This window comes from Nansenia antarctica (genome assembly GCF_963989245.1).
Source record: "Nansenia antarctica genome assembly, chromosome: 9".
In the NCBI taxonomy this organism is placed as follows: Eukaryota; Metazoa; Chordata; class Actinopteri; order Argentiniformes; family Microstomatidae; genus Nansenia; species Nansenia antarctica.
Genome location: NC_137679.1, coordinates 20328589 through 20349430, shown reverse-complemented (window position 1 = coordinate 20349430; position 20842 = coordinate 20328589). Strand labels below are relative to the sequence as shown.

General features: G+C 41.3%; 3 protein-coding genes across 3 annotated transcripts; 2 read left to right on the top strand and 1 right to left on the bottom strand.

The window, feature by feature from the left end:
- Window positions 1–3655: 3655 nt before the first annotated feature.
- Window positions 3656–5245, top strand: ankrd34c (ankyrin repeat domain 34C; the record flags this gene model as incomplete). The annotated part of the gene is made up of 1 exon (XM_080539607.1): window positions 3656–5245. The coding sequence occupies one exon, from the start codon at window positions 3656–3658 to the stop codon at window positions 5243–5245; it is 1590 nt and encodes a 529-aa protein (XP_080395733.1).
- Window positions 5246–6427: 1182 nt separating this feature from the next.
- On the bottom strand, window positions 6428–9267 carry LOC308165451 (retinol dehydrogenase 12-like; the record flags this gene model as incomplete). Its single annotated transcript, XM_080539606.1, has 7 exons — window positions 6428–6527; window positions 6938–7142; window positions 7356–7472; window positions 7897–8058; window positions 8204–8395; window positions 8498–8638; window positions 9216–9267. The coding sequence occupies 7 exons, from the start codon at window positions 9265–9267 to the stop codon at window positions 6428–6430; spliced, it is 969 nt and encodes a 322-aa protein (XP_080395732.1).
- A 2448-nt stretch (window positions 9268–11715) lies between these two features.
- On the top strand, window positions 11716–20362 carry idh2 (isocitrate dehydrogenase (NADP(+)) 2; the record flags this gene model as incomplete). Its single annotated transcript, XM_080538980.1, has 11 exons — window positions 11716–11830; window positions 16259–16350; window positions 17060–17225; window positions 17379–17539; window positions 17655–17798; window positions 18277–18413; window positions 18532–18683; window positions 18809–18921; window positions 19364–19461; window positions 19611–19703; window positions 19945–20362. 11 exons carry the CDS (start codon window positions 11716–11718, stop codon window positions 20027–20029), a joined length of 1356 nt encoding a protein of 451 aa, XP_080395106.1. The 3' UTR covers window positions 20030–20362.
- Window positions 20363–20842: the final 480 nt, after the last annotated feature.

Below are 20842 nucleotides of genomic sequence, written 5' to 3'. Positions count from 1 at the left end.
TTATAGATCTGCTCTGCTACTTTAGCCTGTCAAGTAAAATAGCACAATGTCAAAGCACAGAGGGAAAAAAAGGTTATATTTAGAAGGAGGCAGTGCAGCAGGTGCGATGTAAGATATCTGAAAATGGAAACTGCTCCCAAGGGTGACAGTGCTTATTCTCTCTCGCTTTAATTATTTATTTCCCCTTTAATATGCTGCCGACGACAGCAGCGTTGGGGCAAAGATCATATGAAGACTGCTGACGTCCCTGTAGTTCGCCTGTTAATGAACGTGTCTAAACCGGTAAGCTTGGGGATATGGTGTTGCCCTGCTTTCTGATCCCCTGAACATAACCTCCCTCTCTGAAGGGACACCATTTTAAGTGTGGATAGATGAGCCCTTCAGCGACAGAGACTCTGTCCTATACTATACCATTACATTATATTACTCCCATTATCCTTCTATATTCTTAATCTAACTGTAACAGTCTGCTTAATCATATATCCAAAACTGTGTACTGTACTGTAAACCTTTGCACACAATGGTGTATTTCAGTCCCTAAGCCTAAGGTCACTTGTTCATGTACACTGAGATAACTCCTTATTAGAATTACAAATGGAAATATGGATTAAGAAACAATGCAGTCCTTGCAGCCTCCCCCTTCACACCCACCAACCATGTTTCTTTCTTGTTGCTTGACAACACTCATTACAAGGGCTGTGCTCCATAACATTTTACCTCTTTTTTTTCTTCTTCTTTTTTTTTTTTTTTTTACCTCTTGGAGATCTTCATCTAGACTAGAGAGAGTGCCTCCCCTGGAATACCTTTCCCTGTTTAAATGAGATTTATATGAAGAACCATGTGGAATTGTCATACACAGAAGACAGACTATCATAATAACTCCATTAGTCCCCTGGATGAGCATAAACATGGAAGTAGGTGACTCCCTGCTGTTTCATAAAATATATTTTCCATGAGCCTTGTAAACAACAACATTTCCCATGAGTCTGAGAGGCAATCACTAGGGACAAATCACTGTCATGATCGACTATTGGAGGTCTGAGACAGCAGAGTAGAGTTTGGACGTGTAGTAAAGTGATTAGTCTGAGTCTCAGAGGAAAGATGTTGGGGTCACACAGGCTAATGATCAAATGGGCTGTGTGCTTCTTTGTGCAAATGGAAAACAACATCAAAAACTACATTTGGGTAAATGTCATAAGAGCCCTCTTATTTCTTAGTGCAATGTTATTTTTCTGATTACCTGTTCCTTGCCGAGCTGAGAACTCCATCGCTCTTGTCAGAAACTGCTTCTCTCTGCTGTCTCATAGCAACCTAAAAATAGAAATGTCCCTATTAGGCTGTATGGCTGTGATAGCTGGAACAAGTTTTGGCCTCTTTAATTGTGCTGTAAACATATCCTGCTTTAAAAGTGATGATGTACCCATTATTTGCCTAACTGTCTAAGGTAAAAATCACAAACAATCTCCAATGTGTATTTAGGAAAAAAACATACATGTTGAGTTGTAACCTAATCAATGGACAGTTTTGATCTATTTCAGACATTTAGGCATGTCTGAAATTATTATAACTGAGCCAGCAGTGAACAGCAAACAGACATTCTGGCACCTTTAAAACCTGTATTTGTATATCTTGCTATACAACAACACAACATCACTTGATAGTGCCTCAAATGGCACACAACAGAGAATGGACATAGCACATAACCATGTGCATCATCTAACATCAGTATTAGCACATCAGCATAATATCCTCATCGTATGAACCGTAGCCTAAAGAACAATATCCAGTGTAAAAGACAAACAAACATTGTCTACAATATTTGATGGCAGCCTTTGTCTGAATATAAACTGACTAGATATTCGAAGTTATCCTTGATCATGTTATTTGTATCTAATTTAAGCATTAGTCAATAGTGTATAAGTAAATGCAAAAGGCAATAATGTACGTTGGCAACACATAAAGTTATAAAATCGGAACATTTACATTTAATTGGCAAAACTGTTTTGTTTGTGTCCTGCAGACATGAGAAATATGACAGAGGTTCTCACCAGACGCAATTTATTTTGGTCTACTCTGACGTCAAGAAAATGCACGTTTCATTCACCAAGCAAAAAAAAGTAAGTTATTTATAACCTCAGCATCTTGAGGTTGTGATTCTTGAGTGCGCAGTGAGAGGAATGCTGCCGATTGGACTGATGGAGTGCGTTTCCTAAACAAAAGCAGGGAGCTCACGCGCTATGGTGCCAGAGAGCTATAACTGAACCTAAACAAGGACATATCTATTGGAGAATACATTCAGGATTTATCTACTGAAGAACAATAGAGAACCATAAGATAACTTTTATTTTCAATCTTCTATCATGTTTCAAGGTCGCTAATGACAAAACATTGGAGACACCTTTGAACATGACAAACCTGTCCTCTGATCAGGTAAGAATAAGGGTTTCATGGACAGTTACACCTTGATGTCTTGCAAATATGATGAATGCAGGCTAATATCTTTTATATATATATATATATATATATATATATATATTATATATATAGGTTACATACTAACATCTTGATGCACATGTCTCTTTTTGCCACCTGTATAATAATTCAATTATCGACATGTTTAACTACTACGTTTAATAAGGAACGGAGATATTCCAGTTTGTGTTAGAAAAAAAATCACAACAAACAAGACAGTTCGCAGTGAGCAAATATATAATTATTCGTGTAAATGAATGTTGAGCAACAGGAGACAAATTACGAAGAAAGGTCTCTGCGCAATTCGACCAGACGCGCGTCTCTGTCAAGTTATCCGAAATGAGCACCATGGACAGCGACTCACTGTACGCGGCCGAGGGTGGTCGAACCAATTTATAATTGTGAAGGTCTAGTCTTAGGTCTAGGTTTAGTCTTAACCAAAGATGGCTTGACTTGAGTTGCCATCAATTAATCGAAACGTTTTATTTTAACTGAGGTAACCTATGGCAATTTCGATTGGTAATGTTCTACATCATAGATTTGCTTAATGATCTTGGATGAATTATGAATTAAAGATTATGAATATTTGAAAGATCCTTTAAATTAAATCTTAAACCATTTACAACTTCTGTTATTGGCCATATTGTCGACCCCACATATACATCTAACAAGTGATATATTGCATTATGAATGAATAGCAATATGCTATGTAACGCTTTTACAGTAGGCCAAGAGCTACACATTCTGTTGTTGGTTGACACATGGAGATGAAGCTTGTGTGAAGGTAAATTGGTAAATTACCATGATTTGTCAACAACAAATCCAGTTTCATGTTTTACCACTAAAGCTCCCTTACAAGTTCCTTCCAAACCTGCTGAAGTCTAGACGAGAGACACATTTTCTGTACACACACCGCCACCTGGCGGTAGTTTAAACACGTTTCTAAAGTCTCCATTATGATAGTAGGCCTACTGTACCAGTAATGAATTAGCAATCACACTGAATCGTTAAACACTAAAATCATTTAGTCATTAAAACAAACAATCCAAATGTTCTTTGATTTACAATTGTGATATACACGAATTCATTATGTTTTCAAATGATTGTGTAATACTTTGTTTAAAGGGCTGCATGTTTTGACTCCCTTTCAACACTGAGGGAGATATCTGTGGTTGTCTGGGCGATGGCAGACATACTGGAGCTGCGGACAGATGGGAACTCGCTCCTGAAGGCAGTCTGGCTCCGGCGCCTACGGCTCACCAGGCTCCTGCTGGAGGGGGGTGCTTACATCAACGAGAGCAACGAGCACGGAGAGACACCTCTCATGGTGGCCTGCATGTCCAAACACAACGACCAGCAGAGCGTGAGCAAGGCCAAGCTAGTGAAGTACCTGCTGGACAACAAGGCTGATCCCAACATCCAGGACAAAGCAGGCAGGACAGCCCTGATGCATGCATGCATCCAGAGGGCAGGACATGAGGTTGTCTCCAATCTGCTAACTAACGGGGCTGACCCCAGTCTGGAGGACAGGAGTGGGGCCTCAACCCTGGTCTTTGCTATCAATGCAGATGATAAGGAGACCCTAAAGCTGCTCCTAGATGCCTGCAAAGCCAAGGGCAAAGAGGTTATCATTATCACCACAGACAAGTCACCATCTGGCACCAAAACCACCAAGCAGTACCTAAACGTGCCCCCTTCCCCAGAGCTGGACGATAGATGCTCCCCCATATTTTGCACTTCTCCCTCTGACATTGACCTGAATGCACCCCCGACTCCTAACCTCACCGAACAACACAACACTATATTCAGTTTCCAGACCAAGTTGAAAACAACCTCCAGCATGGCAGCAAAGCTTCCCAACGGGCCCACCTCCCCCACGCGGCGGTCCGTTAACCCCAAGCGTGCACGTTTACCCCAGCTGAAGCGGCTCCAGTCCGAGCCCTGGGGGCTGATCGCCCCATCCGTCCTCGCAGCCGGCGCGGCGCACGAGGAGAGTAAGAGAGCCACCTCGGATGAGGACGTCGTCACGAGTGTCAATGGACTCTCTCTGTCCAAGAGGTCGAGCCTGTCCAGACAAAACAGTGTGGACGGCAAGGAGGGGTTCTTCCCACTGGTGGGTGAGCAATCATCCAAAATGTCAACCTCATTGTCTATGCCTCCAACTTCCAAAACGTCATACGAGAGGTCTCTGTGCCAGCACCAGCCCCTGGCCCGCCGGAGCACCCTCCCTGCTGAGCCAGACAGCAGCAGTGGGCCAGCCGGCCTGAGAGACCCGGTACACAGGAGACGGCTGGGTAACGACCACTATGACTCAGACTCCCAGCTTTACTCGGACTCTGCCATGCTGGACTCAGCCAAGGTTCCACTGGAGAGAAGGAAACTCAACACGTCTCCACTAGCCATGCTGACCAGCTCCAGGGAGTCCCTGGACAGTAATGCCAGCACGTCGTCGCCGAGCACAGCACGCAGGCGTGCACCAGGCCTTCTGGAGAGGCGGGGCTCGGGCACTCTGCTGCTGGACCACATTTCCCATACCCGCCCTGGCCATCTACCTCCACTCAACATCAACCCCAACCCACCTATCCCTGACATTGGATCCAGCAGCAAGCCTTCGTCTCCTCTGGCCACAGGTTTCAGATCAATAGTTCCAGTAGCACCTAACTCACCAAAGAGAGGCAACCTTAAGACAAAGAAGAAACTTGTAAGGAGGCACTCTATGCAAGTGGAGCAAATGAAACAGCTCTCTGCTTTTGAGGAGCTGGCCCATCCATGATGGGATTCAATGTTTGAAGATGTAATGGATGTAGCAACATTCCCATGAATCTCTATTGGTTAGGTTATGTTAGCTAAAGAATGTTCTTGTAAATGTTCTGAATGTTGTTAAATCATCCACAATGTACAGTGTACTAAAAATTACAGGTTAATTCAAACACTAGCAATATCACAGTTTATCAGATTTTAAACATTTGAATTCTCAATGTATAAAAGAAACTGATGGATGAAAGATTCAAAAGTATTGTGACCATTGATATAATTTAAATAGAAATGTCAGAATATGGAGCTTACAGTTCGTCTCTGCTGAAAAACTTGTTATTTGTACTATGTAGGAGGAATAATAGGTGTATGTGTAGCCAACGAGCCCTGTGGTTGTGCATATGTGGTTAGTCCACCCAGCAGATTGTGAAGAACTTGTGAGAAAATGTGATGTTCTTTTGTATCTGTAGTAGCTCAAGTATGACATGAAGTTTGACTGTTTGTAGCAGATTTGTACACAGTGCCTTCACGACAGAGAAACTGAAGAAGGGGATCAAAATGATCAGTGGATTTTAGGTTGTTCATAATCCATAATTATGCAACCAAAAGGTGTTTAATGCTGTTGGTTTCAAGCCCAATATGATAAAGGCTCAGAATATACACGTCAAGGATGAACGATATGCCTTAAGAAATTAATGAGACAAAAGGCAACTTAAACAGCACTTTATTGAAATTGCCCAAGAAAAAAAAAAGAGATCAACTTCTCCAAAAGATTATAATCTTTTGTAGATAAAATACATGTATTTTCATACATTAGTTATTATAGTTCTATGGAAGATAGACATAACAACATACTTATTTTACACTACATACATAAATATCTCTATATATATCTATATAAAACATAAATACAGACATTGGTGATCCTTGTTCCTACAGAATTGCATTTACACGTATGGCAAATGAAGTTAAAGTTCACACTGCTTCCATGTAACTTAACTGTGAGACATTCCTTATGTTGAAAAGGCTCACACCATTTTATGCATAGTATTTTTGTATGTAGTTTGCTGTATATTCTAAATAAATGTCTCTTAACACATTTGTCAGTTAATACTTTCTTAGGGTTTGGATGCACCTTGTTAACAGAGTTCATTATAGCTAGTACTTTGGTTGATGATATATATGGTGGAGCCCAGATCCATCATCCTGCCAGACCAACCATAGATGCACTCAAGTCCCACAGCTTCTTGGCGGCGACATCATCCAGGCCAGCGGGAGCCACAGGTTTGGGGGCACAGTCGCTGCAATCAGGACACAATTCACAACTGTTGACTTCAGTTTATATACCCCATAATTCCCGAGTAAATAGTTATCAATGTGTGCAATAAAGGTATTCAGTACATCCTCCTGTTGCCCTAACCTGCGAGCATTCAATGAAGCACTCACACTGAGTTTATCAGTGGGGTTATGAAAGAATCTAAAGGCCAATGCACACGGCCCCGATTTTGTTGCACCGCCGAATTCGATTCCATTGTTTTGAATGAGACAATGCACACGGCGTGCTATGCGATTTTGTCGCAAGACAACATACGATTCTCCATTCACACCAATTGAAATAATTCAAAGACGTAATGCACGTAATGCAATAATTCAAAGACGCCGTGTGCATTGGCCTTAAGAAGGCACCAATAAAAGTTATATGGTCTGAGACCTGTAGTAGAGTCCGCTGACATCCTTCAGGCTTTCCTCCACAGCACAGTGGATGGAGGTCTGAGCTCCCTCACGGGGAGACTTGATCAGCAGCTTGAGAGGTTGGCATAGGACTCTCTTCCACAGGGGCATGGTGGGCCAGAAGTGGCGGGCAAGCTCGGTCCTGATGATTCCAGGATGAAGGCTATATGTTGTTACTCCAGTGCCTACACAGAGATGCAAACAAACACAAAGGGAGTCAAATGTATCACACTCGTTTTCAATGAGGTAGGTCTGCCAGGTTGGAGAGACAAGCAAGATCATGAACATTTGAAGCCTTTTTATGACTCACAAAAAGAAAAACACTTTGTTAGCTAGTGTTAGAAATACACTGCTGATTGCATACTGTTTTACCATCTGGTGAGGCAGATTTTAATTACCTTGTAATCGTGTAGCCAGTTCTCTGGTGAAGAGCACATTTGCCAGCTTACTTTGCCGGTAGCTTTTACAAGGACTGTAATCTTTATCTAAGTTTATGTCATCAAAATAGATTTTACCTGTTGAAAATAAGAGCTAAATTAATAGTTATCATGGTTACAGTCACATTAGATTGGAAATAAAGGCAGAATTGTTATATATAATTATATAACAATAAACTTACATAAATAAACTTAAGTTTACATAATAAACTTACTTAGGTAACAGCTTGTGAACTCAGGTTTAAAGAGACAGTTATCAAAACTTAACTTACAATCATCACTGTTACTAAGAAGATTATATATATATATATATATATATATATATATATATATATATATATATATATATATATATATATATATATATATATATATACTGACCCTTACACATTGTAGAAATATATTTCTACAATTGAAAATCCTAGACTGTGTAAGGGTCAGTATATACAGTATATTCTGGGCATCTTTTCTTAGATGGTAAATGAGAGAAACAAAAAGCTACCTTTTTCATGAGCCATACTGGAGACATTGACAATACGACTTGGCGCTGAATTCTTCAGGAGATCCAAGAGGCAATTTGTCAGCAAGAAGTGCCCCAAGTGGTTCACACCAAACTGCATCTCAAAGCCATCTGTAGTCTGCCATTTTGGACAGCGCATAACACCTACCAACAGAAATGACCAAGGACCAGTTAATCTCTGTATATAGTGAATATGGACCTTGTCTGCTGACTATGTAAATCCCAGTGAACCCTTGATGTATGGTTTAGCAATTGTCAACCACCATCTTGTAGTGGAGTACCACTTCACCTGCATTATTAATAAGGATATCTAGTCTGTGTTCACTCTCCAGGATGTCTTTGGCTAGCTGTCGCACCGATTGTAGTGATGCCAAGTCCAGCTTCTTGACAGTCACATTCCTGTTACCGCTCCTGTTTCTGATGTCCTCTGCAGCTTCATTAGCTCTGGTCATGTCTCTACAAGCCAGAATGACCCTCGCCCCTGTGGTCAAACAGAGAACATATCAACACAGTAAGCTATATACAGTCTAGACTCAATGTCTAACTGATATACACTGAGCAAACGGAGATATGTGTTGCTCACCCCGGCCAGCCAAGTCAACTGCGGTCTCCTTTCCAATCCCAGTGTTAGCTCCAGTGATCAGGACAGTCTTCCCATCCAACCGGGCTTTGCTTCGGCACACCCCTCCTGCCATCCATTTACGCACAGCCAAGAGCCCCAATCCTGTTAAAAATGAATTCGCTGCAGGTCAGTAGCCTACCCCAAAGTAGCCAATACGATTATTATTGCTATAATGGTCTAGTTGTAGCTCCATAGCCTGTTTAGGGTTAGGAAAACATTTAGTGGTCTGGGGTATCGGTAATTTATTGATTATTTTTAAACAAACGGCAAACAAAGAAAAACTTTTCTAGTTCCAAAATGACATTAATTTGTCTTTAATTTCTTGAAAATAAAAAAAATGATTGGACTGAATGGACACATTCAGATCAGCTTATTTTAAACATGTTTGTTTCTATTCAAAATATGTCACCTAGATTATTCAGAAATCGGTTTAATAGGTATACCGCACTACTGCTTTCTTAATGTTGATGTTCATTTTGACATCATATTGATTGATTGATTGAAAACGTTATTAGAAGATTTGCAGAAGTAGGTACATGAAAGTACATATTACATACAAGGTCAACTAAAAGGATAAAAACCCAAGAAAGCCACTGGCTTATTTCAATTGGGGTCCTTGATTCTCAATTCATCGTTAATAAATGAACTGTTGTTTTTATTTTGATAATTAAAACATTACCTGTGACGGTGACCAGGGCGATTACTGACGGATTTCCAAAGTAGTTCGACATGGTATCGGTTCTACTCCTATCTGATTTACTACTATTTCAATTACCTCTTCTCTCCGATAGTCATCATGCACAATCTCATAATCCAAACAACAATCATCATCACACGGATACGATAAGATAAACTTTTTCGCGTAGGCTGTGGTTAAGCAGTTTATAAACTGAAGTGACGTAACGTGGATTCAGGAAGCTGCTAGAAGGAAACTCATTGGTTCAGACGAACTGTATAATATGTTTGGACCAATCACAATATGGATTGTCTACATTTTCCTCTAAATGTAGAATAACTTGATAGAGGGCAATACATATTCCGATTTCAATTGACGGTATGCCAACTGGATTTGTTCAGCACTGGGACACTTTTTGATTAGTCCATGTCCAGACCATGGTACGACGATCAGTTAGTCCATGGTACGACGAATGGTTGGAACGCACCGTTATACTTCAAACACGCAAGCAGTCGTTTAATGAATATTTCCACCCAAATGCCTGGACCTTACAATTAAACATTCTGTTAGGTATGGTACATACGCATGCCAACCTACTTTGCAAGTTGTGTAATATAGTGTATATATCCAGCAGAGGTCGCTCTATGTCCACTCATACAAGCCAAATGCATTTAGATTGTATTCCAGCAGGTGGGGATAATGGAACAGAGAAAACGAGTTGCCTTTCGAAGCCACATCTATGTTGGAAACATGACAAAACCACACTGAGGAGATGACATAGTCTATCGGTAGACCAAAACCAGAATAATTAGTATTAATAATTTAAAATAGGTGTAGCCTTCTCTGGCCTCTTTTAATCCACACAGAGAAACTCATCTCACAATAGGATGTCAGAAAGTATATGAATAGTTTATCTCACTGTTTTAGATAAGTGATATGTCTTCATTATGGGCCGCAATGGCTGTATGTGTGTGCTGTGCAGTGAGGTGGCTTAACAAAGAAGGTACCTTACATATAGGGTTATGGCCTGACCTCTCTTTACCCAAGGACTGTTGGGTGATATTTGAACCTAGACTATGCTTACCACCATTACACTGCATTCCAGACTGTATGTGAGAACCGGTGAGTCCAAATGAGACTGACACAAGTCATAGGTCATAGCAATTGTCTCTTCAGTTACTGACCTATACAATCTTGTTGAGTGAACATTATTAAAATGGAAACATCTCGTTCAGCGATACAGGCCAACACTTGAGTAGCACTCTCATCCCTGGGGTAAAAACATGAAATCACTCTTTCTAATGAAAATGTTAACTGTATTTTGAGGGTCAAATGAGCAACACTATGCCATGAACATCAATGATCAACATTTTTGGCTGTGGAATTTGTTTTGACTTTGATGTGTATAGACTGAAAACACACGTTTTGATTAAAACGTTCTCTCTCAGTCTATTTGTCCTATTTGCCCTCACTCCAGATATGTATTAGGACTTGGGAGGTGACCTGCCTGGTCTGAGCTGGGGGATTTTAAACGTTGGCTCACCTCCGAGCTGGCCTCACATGACTGTGGCTGTGCGCACTTCCCATTCTTTCTCCCAGTATGGTAACCCCCCCTAGCTAAAATTAGAGCCCTTCACAGTGTCTGTTTACATCAGAGAGGAAAATGGAATGAGAGGATTGTTTCGGCAGTTTAACCCATCCATCCATCCATCCATCCACCTCACCGGCGCATATCAAGTGAAATACTGAAACACAACTGTGAACATTTCAAACCTGCAAACTGCGACACTTTAAATGAATGTGCAACAATACTATGTGCAATATGACAACCCTCGGGTACATAAGGTTCAGAGATATGAAATGTTAGGATATTTATAGCATAGCATAGAGTACAGCACAGTGTTTTATTTGTATAGTATAGTAGATAGTGTATATAGCCTTTATTTATGTAAACCAGCTCTTTTTCCCTTCTTGTTTTTTGTATTTTTTTTCCTAGCACCAGGGGAGCCCCCCCTCCCAAATTTCGTTGTTTGGTACCTGTACTATATTAATGACAATAAAGACCATTCATTCATTCATTCATTCATTCATTCATTCATTCATAAAGCAAGATTCTGATACTGAAACCAGCACATTCTAATAATACCCATATCTGGGTGTCCGTCTGCTGAGACTACCTTTTTATTAGCATAGATCATAAACAATAAACAATACGTGGTTGTATTTCACGAGGGCTAAGGTCCGCTATATTCCAATATAATAACGAAACAGAAAGTGCACCGACCTTAAAGTCTAGACTAGACAGTTTCCAAAACATTAGACTGAATGCTGATTGGGACGGTGAATGAGTAAGTCCCTCCTCTGTCACTTCTGACTCTGACGTCGCACTGAGCGTGTAGTCCCGGGGAGGTGCTGTGGATATTTCGGTGCACGACACTCAGATACAGCCCTTCTTTTGCTCGGACTTTCTCGAATATCAACTGCTAGTGATTCGGGCAAAGATATGGCTGGATACTTGAAGGTCCTCAGCTCCCTCTCCAAGGCTGCGGCCACTGTCTCCAAAAGCCCCGCAGTGCTCGCGCCGGCTGCAACCTGCCAGAGTTTGCAACAGAGGAACTGTGAGTTTTCTGTTGATCATAGCTCAGCTTTCTGGATCTTCAGCTAAAAGCTACCGCTATCTAGATTCATTCGGTTTATACACAACAGTTCAATCATAACGTAGCTAACGTTTCACCACAGTCTCTTTAAAGCGAGCATGTTCAATGAAACGAATGATGCATTTGATTGAAGGATTAAAAGTAGCTCTAGCTCGAACCGTTACTTTAACTTTGTCAGACAACAACAGCTATAGGTTTGCACAGATTTCGAGATTTGGCCAGTTTTAGATGTGTCCTTGGCGGGGTACTGAGCCAAGCCAGCTAGCTATATTAGCAAGACAAAGACAGTGAAGCTATTGCATGAATACAGACTCACATTTGGCCAGCGCTCAGAATGGTATTCATCACAGAAAGCTGTTTTGCTAGGCTGGTTTCTGACTGACCGAGAATTCAGCAGGGTAGCAAGGGAGAGGGTCGGGCTGAGCGATCTGGTCTTTGTCTGCATACCTCCCACAAAAACTAATCTTCCTCAACTGTTCCAAAAAAGTCGCATATGAAAGACAGACTTCTCAATAAACCGGTCATTAACCCAGCACTAGGTCCGTTAAAAGTCTGCTGTTTCTGACCAATTAGAATGTTGTTAATACGGAGGATTGGATCCATTTGCCACGCGAAAAATGTTGGCTGCTATTGAATGGAATCGATGAACTGCAGGAAATCGTGTGCTCGCCATGTCAGTCATGGTTCTTCGAAGTTACCCCAAAAAAAAAATGCATTCACTTGATCAGCATAAAAGAAAGAATATGCATTACTTATAGAACGTTTGGACCGTTAACGACACTTTCCAGTTTTTAGCACTAGTTTCTAGCTGACTTGAAAACTTTCCACAAGACAAGGTCAGCTGAAAGAGACGAGCTTTTGCAACTGAGACCAATGGCTGCCACAAGTGTTCAATGTCCCAGAGAAAGTCTTTTTCTGTCATTAACCAAATTATGTTTCAACCTATTGTATAATTTTGGAAAATCCTATGTATTTGACACGAACTGCAATAAGATACTATTTTTGGTCGACCCAGATGGGCTAAAGCCGTATAAAGCACTCAAAAGCAAATCGATCTGCTTTGGTGACCCATCCCGCTCTATTGTTTGACTCCCTGACACTGGAATAAAAGGTCAACTGAAGGACAGTTTTGTATCTAGAAACACAGCTGTCGTTGATTTATGATCCTGTTGTCACGTGTTGGAAGTCATCTAGCTGCCTCTAGTGCGTTTGTGAGTATTGCCTAAATGAAGGCGCTCTAGATAGATTAAAAGCTTTGCCTCTGTTAAAACAGCCCACTGTCCACCCAGTCAGGCTTTCTAGGCCTATACCCCGATGTAGATTTAATGACACATGTACAAAGATCACAGACCGACACCAGTTCTATTCTTAACTTTAGTCAACTTTTTCAAACGCAAGCAAAGGTTTTTAGTGACTGTCTTGGCACTACCAAATTATGTATTGCCTCAGCACCTCTATGTTGTGACCCTGGCCATCCAAGAATGACATACATTTTTCATAATATTCAAAATGTAGACCTTCTAGGATTCTATTTGGGCTACATAAAGTTATTGACAAAGTGTCAGGTTTGTCTACTACCGTACTCTTATCCCACTCACACAGTGAAACCCAGAGAGAAATGTCTATTCAGTGTAGTAGAGCCACTATAGGCTACAGGCCTACTTAAATAAATTACTTGGTTCTAAACACCAAGGTGAAATGTTGACCAGCATAATATGCATAGCCCAGGGCTGTTCAACTTTCCCCTTCAAGAGCAAAGCACAGGCAGATATTTTGGCTGGGATGTCCTTGACGACTCAAACTCGAGTACGGTACCTGTCATATGGGTATGAAAGCTCTGAGATAATATCTCTTTGAGGTGATTATTTGCTCTGCTCTGTTAACATTCGAGTTAATTTGATAGAGTATAAGTCTTTATTCATTCATTTATTTTGAAATCTTCCACCCCATATGTTATGACTTTTGATATAGGCCTATTGTTTTGATTAAAAGTAACGTAAGTAAAACCCTTTGGAAGTTTACTTATTTGAGTCTTTTCTAGGCAGAGTTTTAATGTTTGATTTAAAAGTCACCTTCAAATAAAATGAGGACTGTTAGTAGTTATTCAAACTTTGTGCCAAATCACCAATAGGCCTAGCCTTTTTTTTCTTTCTTTTTTTCTGAACAGCTATCTTGGTGGTCACCTTCAAATTGAACTCTGTTGCAGACTCAACACAAGGAATGCATATGGTCTGGTTAATTATACCTACAGTGGAGCTGCAACTTTGACATAGTCTACAATTCTTTTCAGGCCAACTGTAAATGCATGTCAGTTCATGCCTGGCAAAAATGAGCATATCTTCAGCCTACATAAATGCACATGCATGCACCTCAATGACGGCAAAATCCAGTAATGTAAGAAATGGCTCACAATGAAGGTTATGTAATAAGCCCCACATCCCCCACCACATACTCTGTCTACATCGCCTCTGATTGGCGCATGTCCAGTTTGTGCTGCTTTTTCATGAAACCCATGATGCATTGCGAGGGAGACACAGCTGGGACAGATGGGAGGGAACCTGTCAGAGTCTGTCTTCAACCCAGTGTCAGAGTAGGCCTGCTTGACACCTGGCACGAGTACATCATACTCTAATCTCCTTATCTCAGATACAATTGTGCTGTTTTACAAAAGTGCTTGCAGTGATTGCTCTAGCAAAGTCAAACATGGATATCTCTGGAGTTTTATGACCTGAATTGTTGTATTATCTTAAACTGCTTCCAATCATATTCACTGTGTGTGGCTACTGTTCAATGGGACCCTATTTTTTTTTAACAAAGGGACTCAGAACTTGCCTTTACATGAAGAATTTAGGGTTGCACATTATTTTATGGTATAGAAACGACCAGTTTATTAATTAGTAATTAAGTTACATGGTCAAACATAATTACACAATATAACCTATATGAATAGTTTTTTCTTTGGGATTCATTTTGACAAGCACCCCTCTTATTGACAGAATCATCTATTGAGTGATATACACACACCACACCGCAGAGGGGGTCCATTTGTGTCTTACAGGGAATTCATGAGCTGGCTGTTTTAACAGGTGCTGTCAGTACTCCACAGCCCCTGTTAAAGGTTAAATGTTAACATCTAATATGCGTCCCACATTGGTAGGTTATGTCATAAAGCCTACGAGTGTGTTGCAATGCATAGGACCACCTGACAGGACCATGTGACAACCTTCCATAACTCCACTTGATAGATACAGCCATTTTGTTTAGCCTTTTATGAACAACTATTCCTGGACGTCCCGGGTAGCTGTGGGAGAGCTGACTTACTTGGCAGGGACATCAGAAAGTCACTTGATTCCCTGCCTTCCCTGCCCTCCCAGCTGAAATGTTCTAGCTGGGAGTGCCTGGGCCTGTCTTATCCACAGGGCCTCAGAAGGCAGAGCAGTGTGGGAGCAAATGCTGTATATCTGTATAATTATATATATATATAAATATAATTGGGACTATAGGCTAAATCTAGGGTGATCTGAAGGGGAAATGCATTGTAACTGAATAATGACCGGAATTGAAAACAATAACACGGCCAGATCTGTATCGTCCATGGAGATACAAATATGAAACAGACGGTAGAGTGACGTCTACTGTATGTGTAAGATACGACTCCTCCTGGTAATGACGTTTATACCCCTCTGGAACAGCATGAGCCTAGTCAGGGAACATTTTCTTCTTCTTCTTTATTTATTTATTAAGATACGCTACTTTATAGTGAGTCTCATGTCAAAGAAAATCCAGACATGTCTGTACAGAAATGAATAAAAATGATCACAAAAATGTATATGTGGCATTGCATCTATGTTATATAAAGAACATAATTATGATTAAGATTATTCAGCAGTTTTTGTACTTAGAATAACATAGGCCAGCATGTGTCCCAAGGGCAAGGCAAGGCCTCTGATTACCTTCACTATAGTGTGGGTGAGATTTTGATTGAAAGACTGTTTGCATTGATCTAATGTGATCTAATACTGGCTGGTGGAATGAGCTTCCCACGGCTGTCAGAACTGCAGAGTCACTCCCCATCTCTCACCAGAGACTGAAGGCCCATCTCTTCAGGTTAAACCTTAACTGCTCCTCTTGAGACATCTACTACCCCCCAGCACTGTGCCTCCTGAGACACCTGCTTCCCCTTGTACTGTTTCTCCTGTGTCGTCTGCTTCCATCACGACGACTGCCAATGGCCCCTGGCCTGAGCTAGATTACTCTTCCTGCTACGACTGGTGAATTGATGATTCACTTGCTTAGTCAAATGTATCGATTGTAAGTCGCTTTGGAATAAGGCGTCTGCTAAATGCCAACAATGTAAATGTAAATGTAATGTGTGTTTTTTTGGGACAGATGGGGACAAGCGCATCAAGGTGGCCCAGCCGGTGGTGGAGATGGACGGAGATGAGATGACCAGGATCATCTGGGAGTTCATCAAGGAGAAGGTGCTGATCTGGGGGCCAACGTGGGAGGGGATCACACAGTGGTGTCTGTCCGTCTGCCTCGGGAGGACAGGCCTGTACTATCTGACTAGTCTATTTTTACAGCACTGACTGACATACAGTAGATTGAGCGAGAGAGAGAGAGCGAGAGAGCGAGAGAGAGAGTGTATGTGTCATGAGTGTGGGGAGATTATCTCTGTATGATGTGGGGGAGGGTTTTTTGTGAGGTTTCACTCACTCACTGGCTGATAGCCTCCAGAGAGAGCAGATGGTGCGTTGGCTCAGGCTGAAATGTTTTTCTTTCTTTTTTTTTTTTACAATGAACGCCATTTTAATTGTGTATTTTGATAAACAATATGTGATCATGCCGCATAAAATGATATTATTACCAACAGAGAAATTGATACAGTTGTCATTCATGAATTTATTCAGTTTTGTATACCGTAGATTGTTCTTATCAACAGCACTGATCTAACTATTTAGATTGCAGAGGTCATTGGTTAAAGAACACCCAAATACCAGTCTTTGTTTGATCACTGTAAGCTATGCCAGGAATCCTCTTGTCCGCAGAATACATTGTTACCCAAGGTTAACAGCTGTTGTCAGTCAAACTACTGGAGCTCCTTGACAGGACAACAATGTACATTTAGATCCTTATGCCAATCTAACAAATTAGCTCTAATTCCTCCTGTGTTGTGCTCTGGTACTTTAGCTCATCCTGTCTAACGTGGACGTGGATCTGAAATACTATGACCTGGGTCTTCCATACCGTGACCAGACTAATGACCAGGTCACCATTGACTCTGCCCTCGCCACTCTGAAGTACAACGTCGCTGTTAAATGTGCCACCATCACTCCTGATGAACAGAGAGTTGAAGGTATTTGAATGGCGTGTTGAAATGTTGAAGCCAGTGTTTCATGGTTTTGTTGGGAGGTTTGATTCATTCCAAATGCCCTTTCAAAGATCACTTGGCTTAGACCATATGCAAATTCCACTATTGTCAAGTTAGATCCTTGTCGTTTGCCATCAGAGTTTAGCTTGAAGAAGATGTGGAAGAGTCCCAATGGAACCATCAGGAACATCCTGGGTGGCACAGTCTTCCGAGAGCCAATCATCTGCAAGAACATTCCAAGGCTTGTTCCCGGTTGGACACAGGCCATGACCATTGGCAGACATGCCTTCGGTGATCAGGTCAGTTCACCATGAACTCTAAAGATGTTTTGGATAATTAAATTGTATGTTGACAGAGTAGTTCTCTCTGCTCTTCTGTCAACAGTGTGATTATAACTGATCTATTTCTTTACAGTACAGAGCAACTGACTTTGTTGTGGACAAACCAGGCAAATTCATGATGACCTTCACCCCATCTGATGGTAGCAAAGGCCAGGAGTGGGAGGTCTATGACTTCCCCGCAGGAGGCGTTGGAATGGGCATGTACAACACAGATGAGGTGAGCCAATCAGCTTGTTATATTACTGTTATTTCAGCCAACTTGCTTGAATATTGTTGCATGAAAATATCCCATGATAACCAACCAGACATTCTCACAGTTCAAGACAAAGTTATGGCCTTAGAAATCCAGTAACATTTTTTTTCCTTTTTTCGAACCTCTTCAAAGATATTCTTTAGCTCCAGGTTTTCCCTTTCATGAAGTTCTAGCTCCAACTTTAGCTCGTTGCATGGAGTGAGTCCCCCTCCTGTGAACCAGCTTCACTTTCGTTTGTTTACCACCATCAAGAGTCTGTTTGATTATACAACATCAGAGGTCACCATGCTTGGACATTGACCTTGTCCAGGGGAAATAGAGGTGTGAAGTAGTCATAGAAATGAAGCCGATTCAGGGCAATTGCCAGAAGGTTATTAACCCCTCTACTGCTCATATGACTTTCACCAGAAATGACTTATGCAATCTTTCCTTTCCACCACAGTCTATTACAGGCTTTGCCCACAGCTGCTTCCAGTACGCCATTGGGAAGAAGTGGCCTCTCTACATGAGCACCAAGAACACGATTCTCAAAGCCTATGATGGCCGATTCAAGGACATCTTTGAGGACGTCTTTCAGAAGTGAGTTTTCTTTTTAAGCCTCAATAGGTTCAGGGAGTGAAAGGTTATTGTGTACTGTTGTTGGGTCCCCCACAAGTGTTTTATTCACCTCCATTACCATGTTCTTTTGTGTCTATAGGAACTACAAGCCAGAGTTTGACAAGCTGAAGATCTGGTATGAACACAGGCTCATTGATGACATGGTTGCCCAGGTGCTGAAGTCCTCTGGAGCTTTCGTTTGGGCCTGCAAGAACTACGATGGCGACGTTCAGTCTGACATCCTGGCTCAAGGTGAGGGATTTGAAAACCGATGCCTCAGCTTCATTTTAGGAAATAATCACATTCACCAGCTTTGGCTCAAAGGTGTCCTGTTACAGTGTTGACTATGGGTGACCTGACATATGGGCTCTCCACAGGTTTCGGCTCTCTGGGACTGATGACATCAGTGCTGGTGTGCCCTGACGGCAAGACCATTGAGGCCGAGGCCGCCCACGGCACAGTGACCAGACACTACCGGGAGCACCAGAAGGTTGGTCTCATTCTGTATTTTTGATTTGATTTGATTTATTGACAAAAAATAATAAAACAATACATAGGCCAAGCAATGATCCTACTTGTAATTGTCAGGGATAGAGCGATACAGTCTGTGAGTTGTTTCTGTCGCTGTCCCTGGTGTTAAAAAAACTACTACTACTAACATCCTTCATGCTAACTCCATAGGTCATATTGCAGAGTATTAGTATGTGTCAAATTACAAAGTCTCTTGGTTGACAGTATCTGACTGTTAGATGTGTGCACAAACAGTACCATCTTGTGGTCAAAATGATCCCATTGCCAAAATGACTTCAAAAGGCTATATAATGGTATCCCCTACATAGAGACAGTGTTCTTTACCTCAGATACGTTTACATCTGTAAAATGCATGTTTATCAATTAGATAACTGTACCATAACATCTGTCTGCACGATTAGGGAAGGCCAACCAGCACCAACCCCATTGCCAGTATCTTCGCCTGGACCCAAGGGCTCATGCATCGGGGTAAACTTGATGGGAACGATGACCTGATCAAGTAAGAAATGATTGTAGTTAATGTGACCAAAATACTGTTGTGTGTGTGTATAGCATAATGTATAGATTTGATGTCATAGAACAACCCACAATAACTTTTTTTTGCTTTTTGTTGAGCTAATTGCTTAATATTGTCTTGTTGATCTGCAGGTTCTCCAAGACTCTGGAGAGGGTGTGTGTTGAGACCGTTGAGAGTGGTGTTATGACTAAGGACCTCGCTGGCTGCATTCACGGCCTTCCCAAGTGAGCTCATTACTATTACCTCTTATGTCTTAATCGGATTGACACGATAAATTAAAGCATCTAGAGCAACTAGTCATTTTAGTAGTGATTTTTAGATTTCCTTCTTATCACGTGTGCGTGTTATTTATAAGTACAGTGTCCCTGGCTTCCCTACGTGGGAGTGTCCAGAGCATTGTTTCAGGCCCCTGACTGTGAGGCCTCAGTAACTTGTGGTCTGACCTGCCTTGTCCTGTCATTGCAGCTGTAAACTAGATGAGCACTACGTCAACACCACAGACTTCCTGGACGCCATCAAGAACAACTTGGACAAAGCCCTCGGCAAGTGAAGGACTCGGCAAGTGAAGGACAAGAGTACAGCTAGCCTGGAAATGACAATGTCGTCATTCTGTTTTTGTACCTCATTTTTAACTTAAAAGGTCAAGAAAAAGCCACATGAATTTCATTTGAAGGAAGAAGCAATGTGTAGGGAATTATGTAGTGTGCCATTAGGGTGTTTTATTTTGTTCCATCTATTGACACTGTCATCCTTCTATCCTCAAATCACCATGGTTCTATTTTTGTAATGTGAAGTACTGTATTATATCTTGGAAGACTCTGAGGGCCATTTCAACAATACTTGACATTGGCGTTGGCTAATAAATCGTTCATGTTTGATCCTCCACTTGTATTCTGAATCCATTTTAATCTGAGAACATGAAAGGGCACAAACTGATTTTTAAAGGTAAATAAATTTATTATTTTACAGTATTGTCTGGTACACAACATTTTACATACAGCTCTATCAACAGCATATCCACACTAATGTGTAACAATACAGAAAGCCATTCAAGTCACAGATCATGTCCCCCCCCCCCCTTTGTTTGAATGAAAACTGATGCTGGAGGATTCACAAAATGTAGCATTTTGTATATTGAAAGCACTATATCAACGTTGTGTATGTATACCTTGTTTGCAGGTTATATGTCTGTAAAGCTAAGCACAGGGGAAAAAAGAATATATTGTGAATTTCCCAAATCATTTTCTGCGAGGTCCATGGCCCTGTCACATGTTGGGAGGTTGTCGTTCATCACTGCAGACCAGTGTGCAGCTTGATGGATAGCACGCTCTTGCAGACACACTGGGGCACTTAATATTTCTGT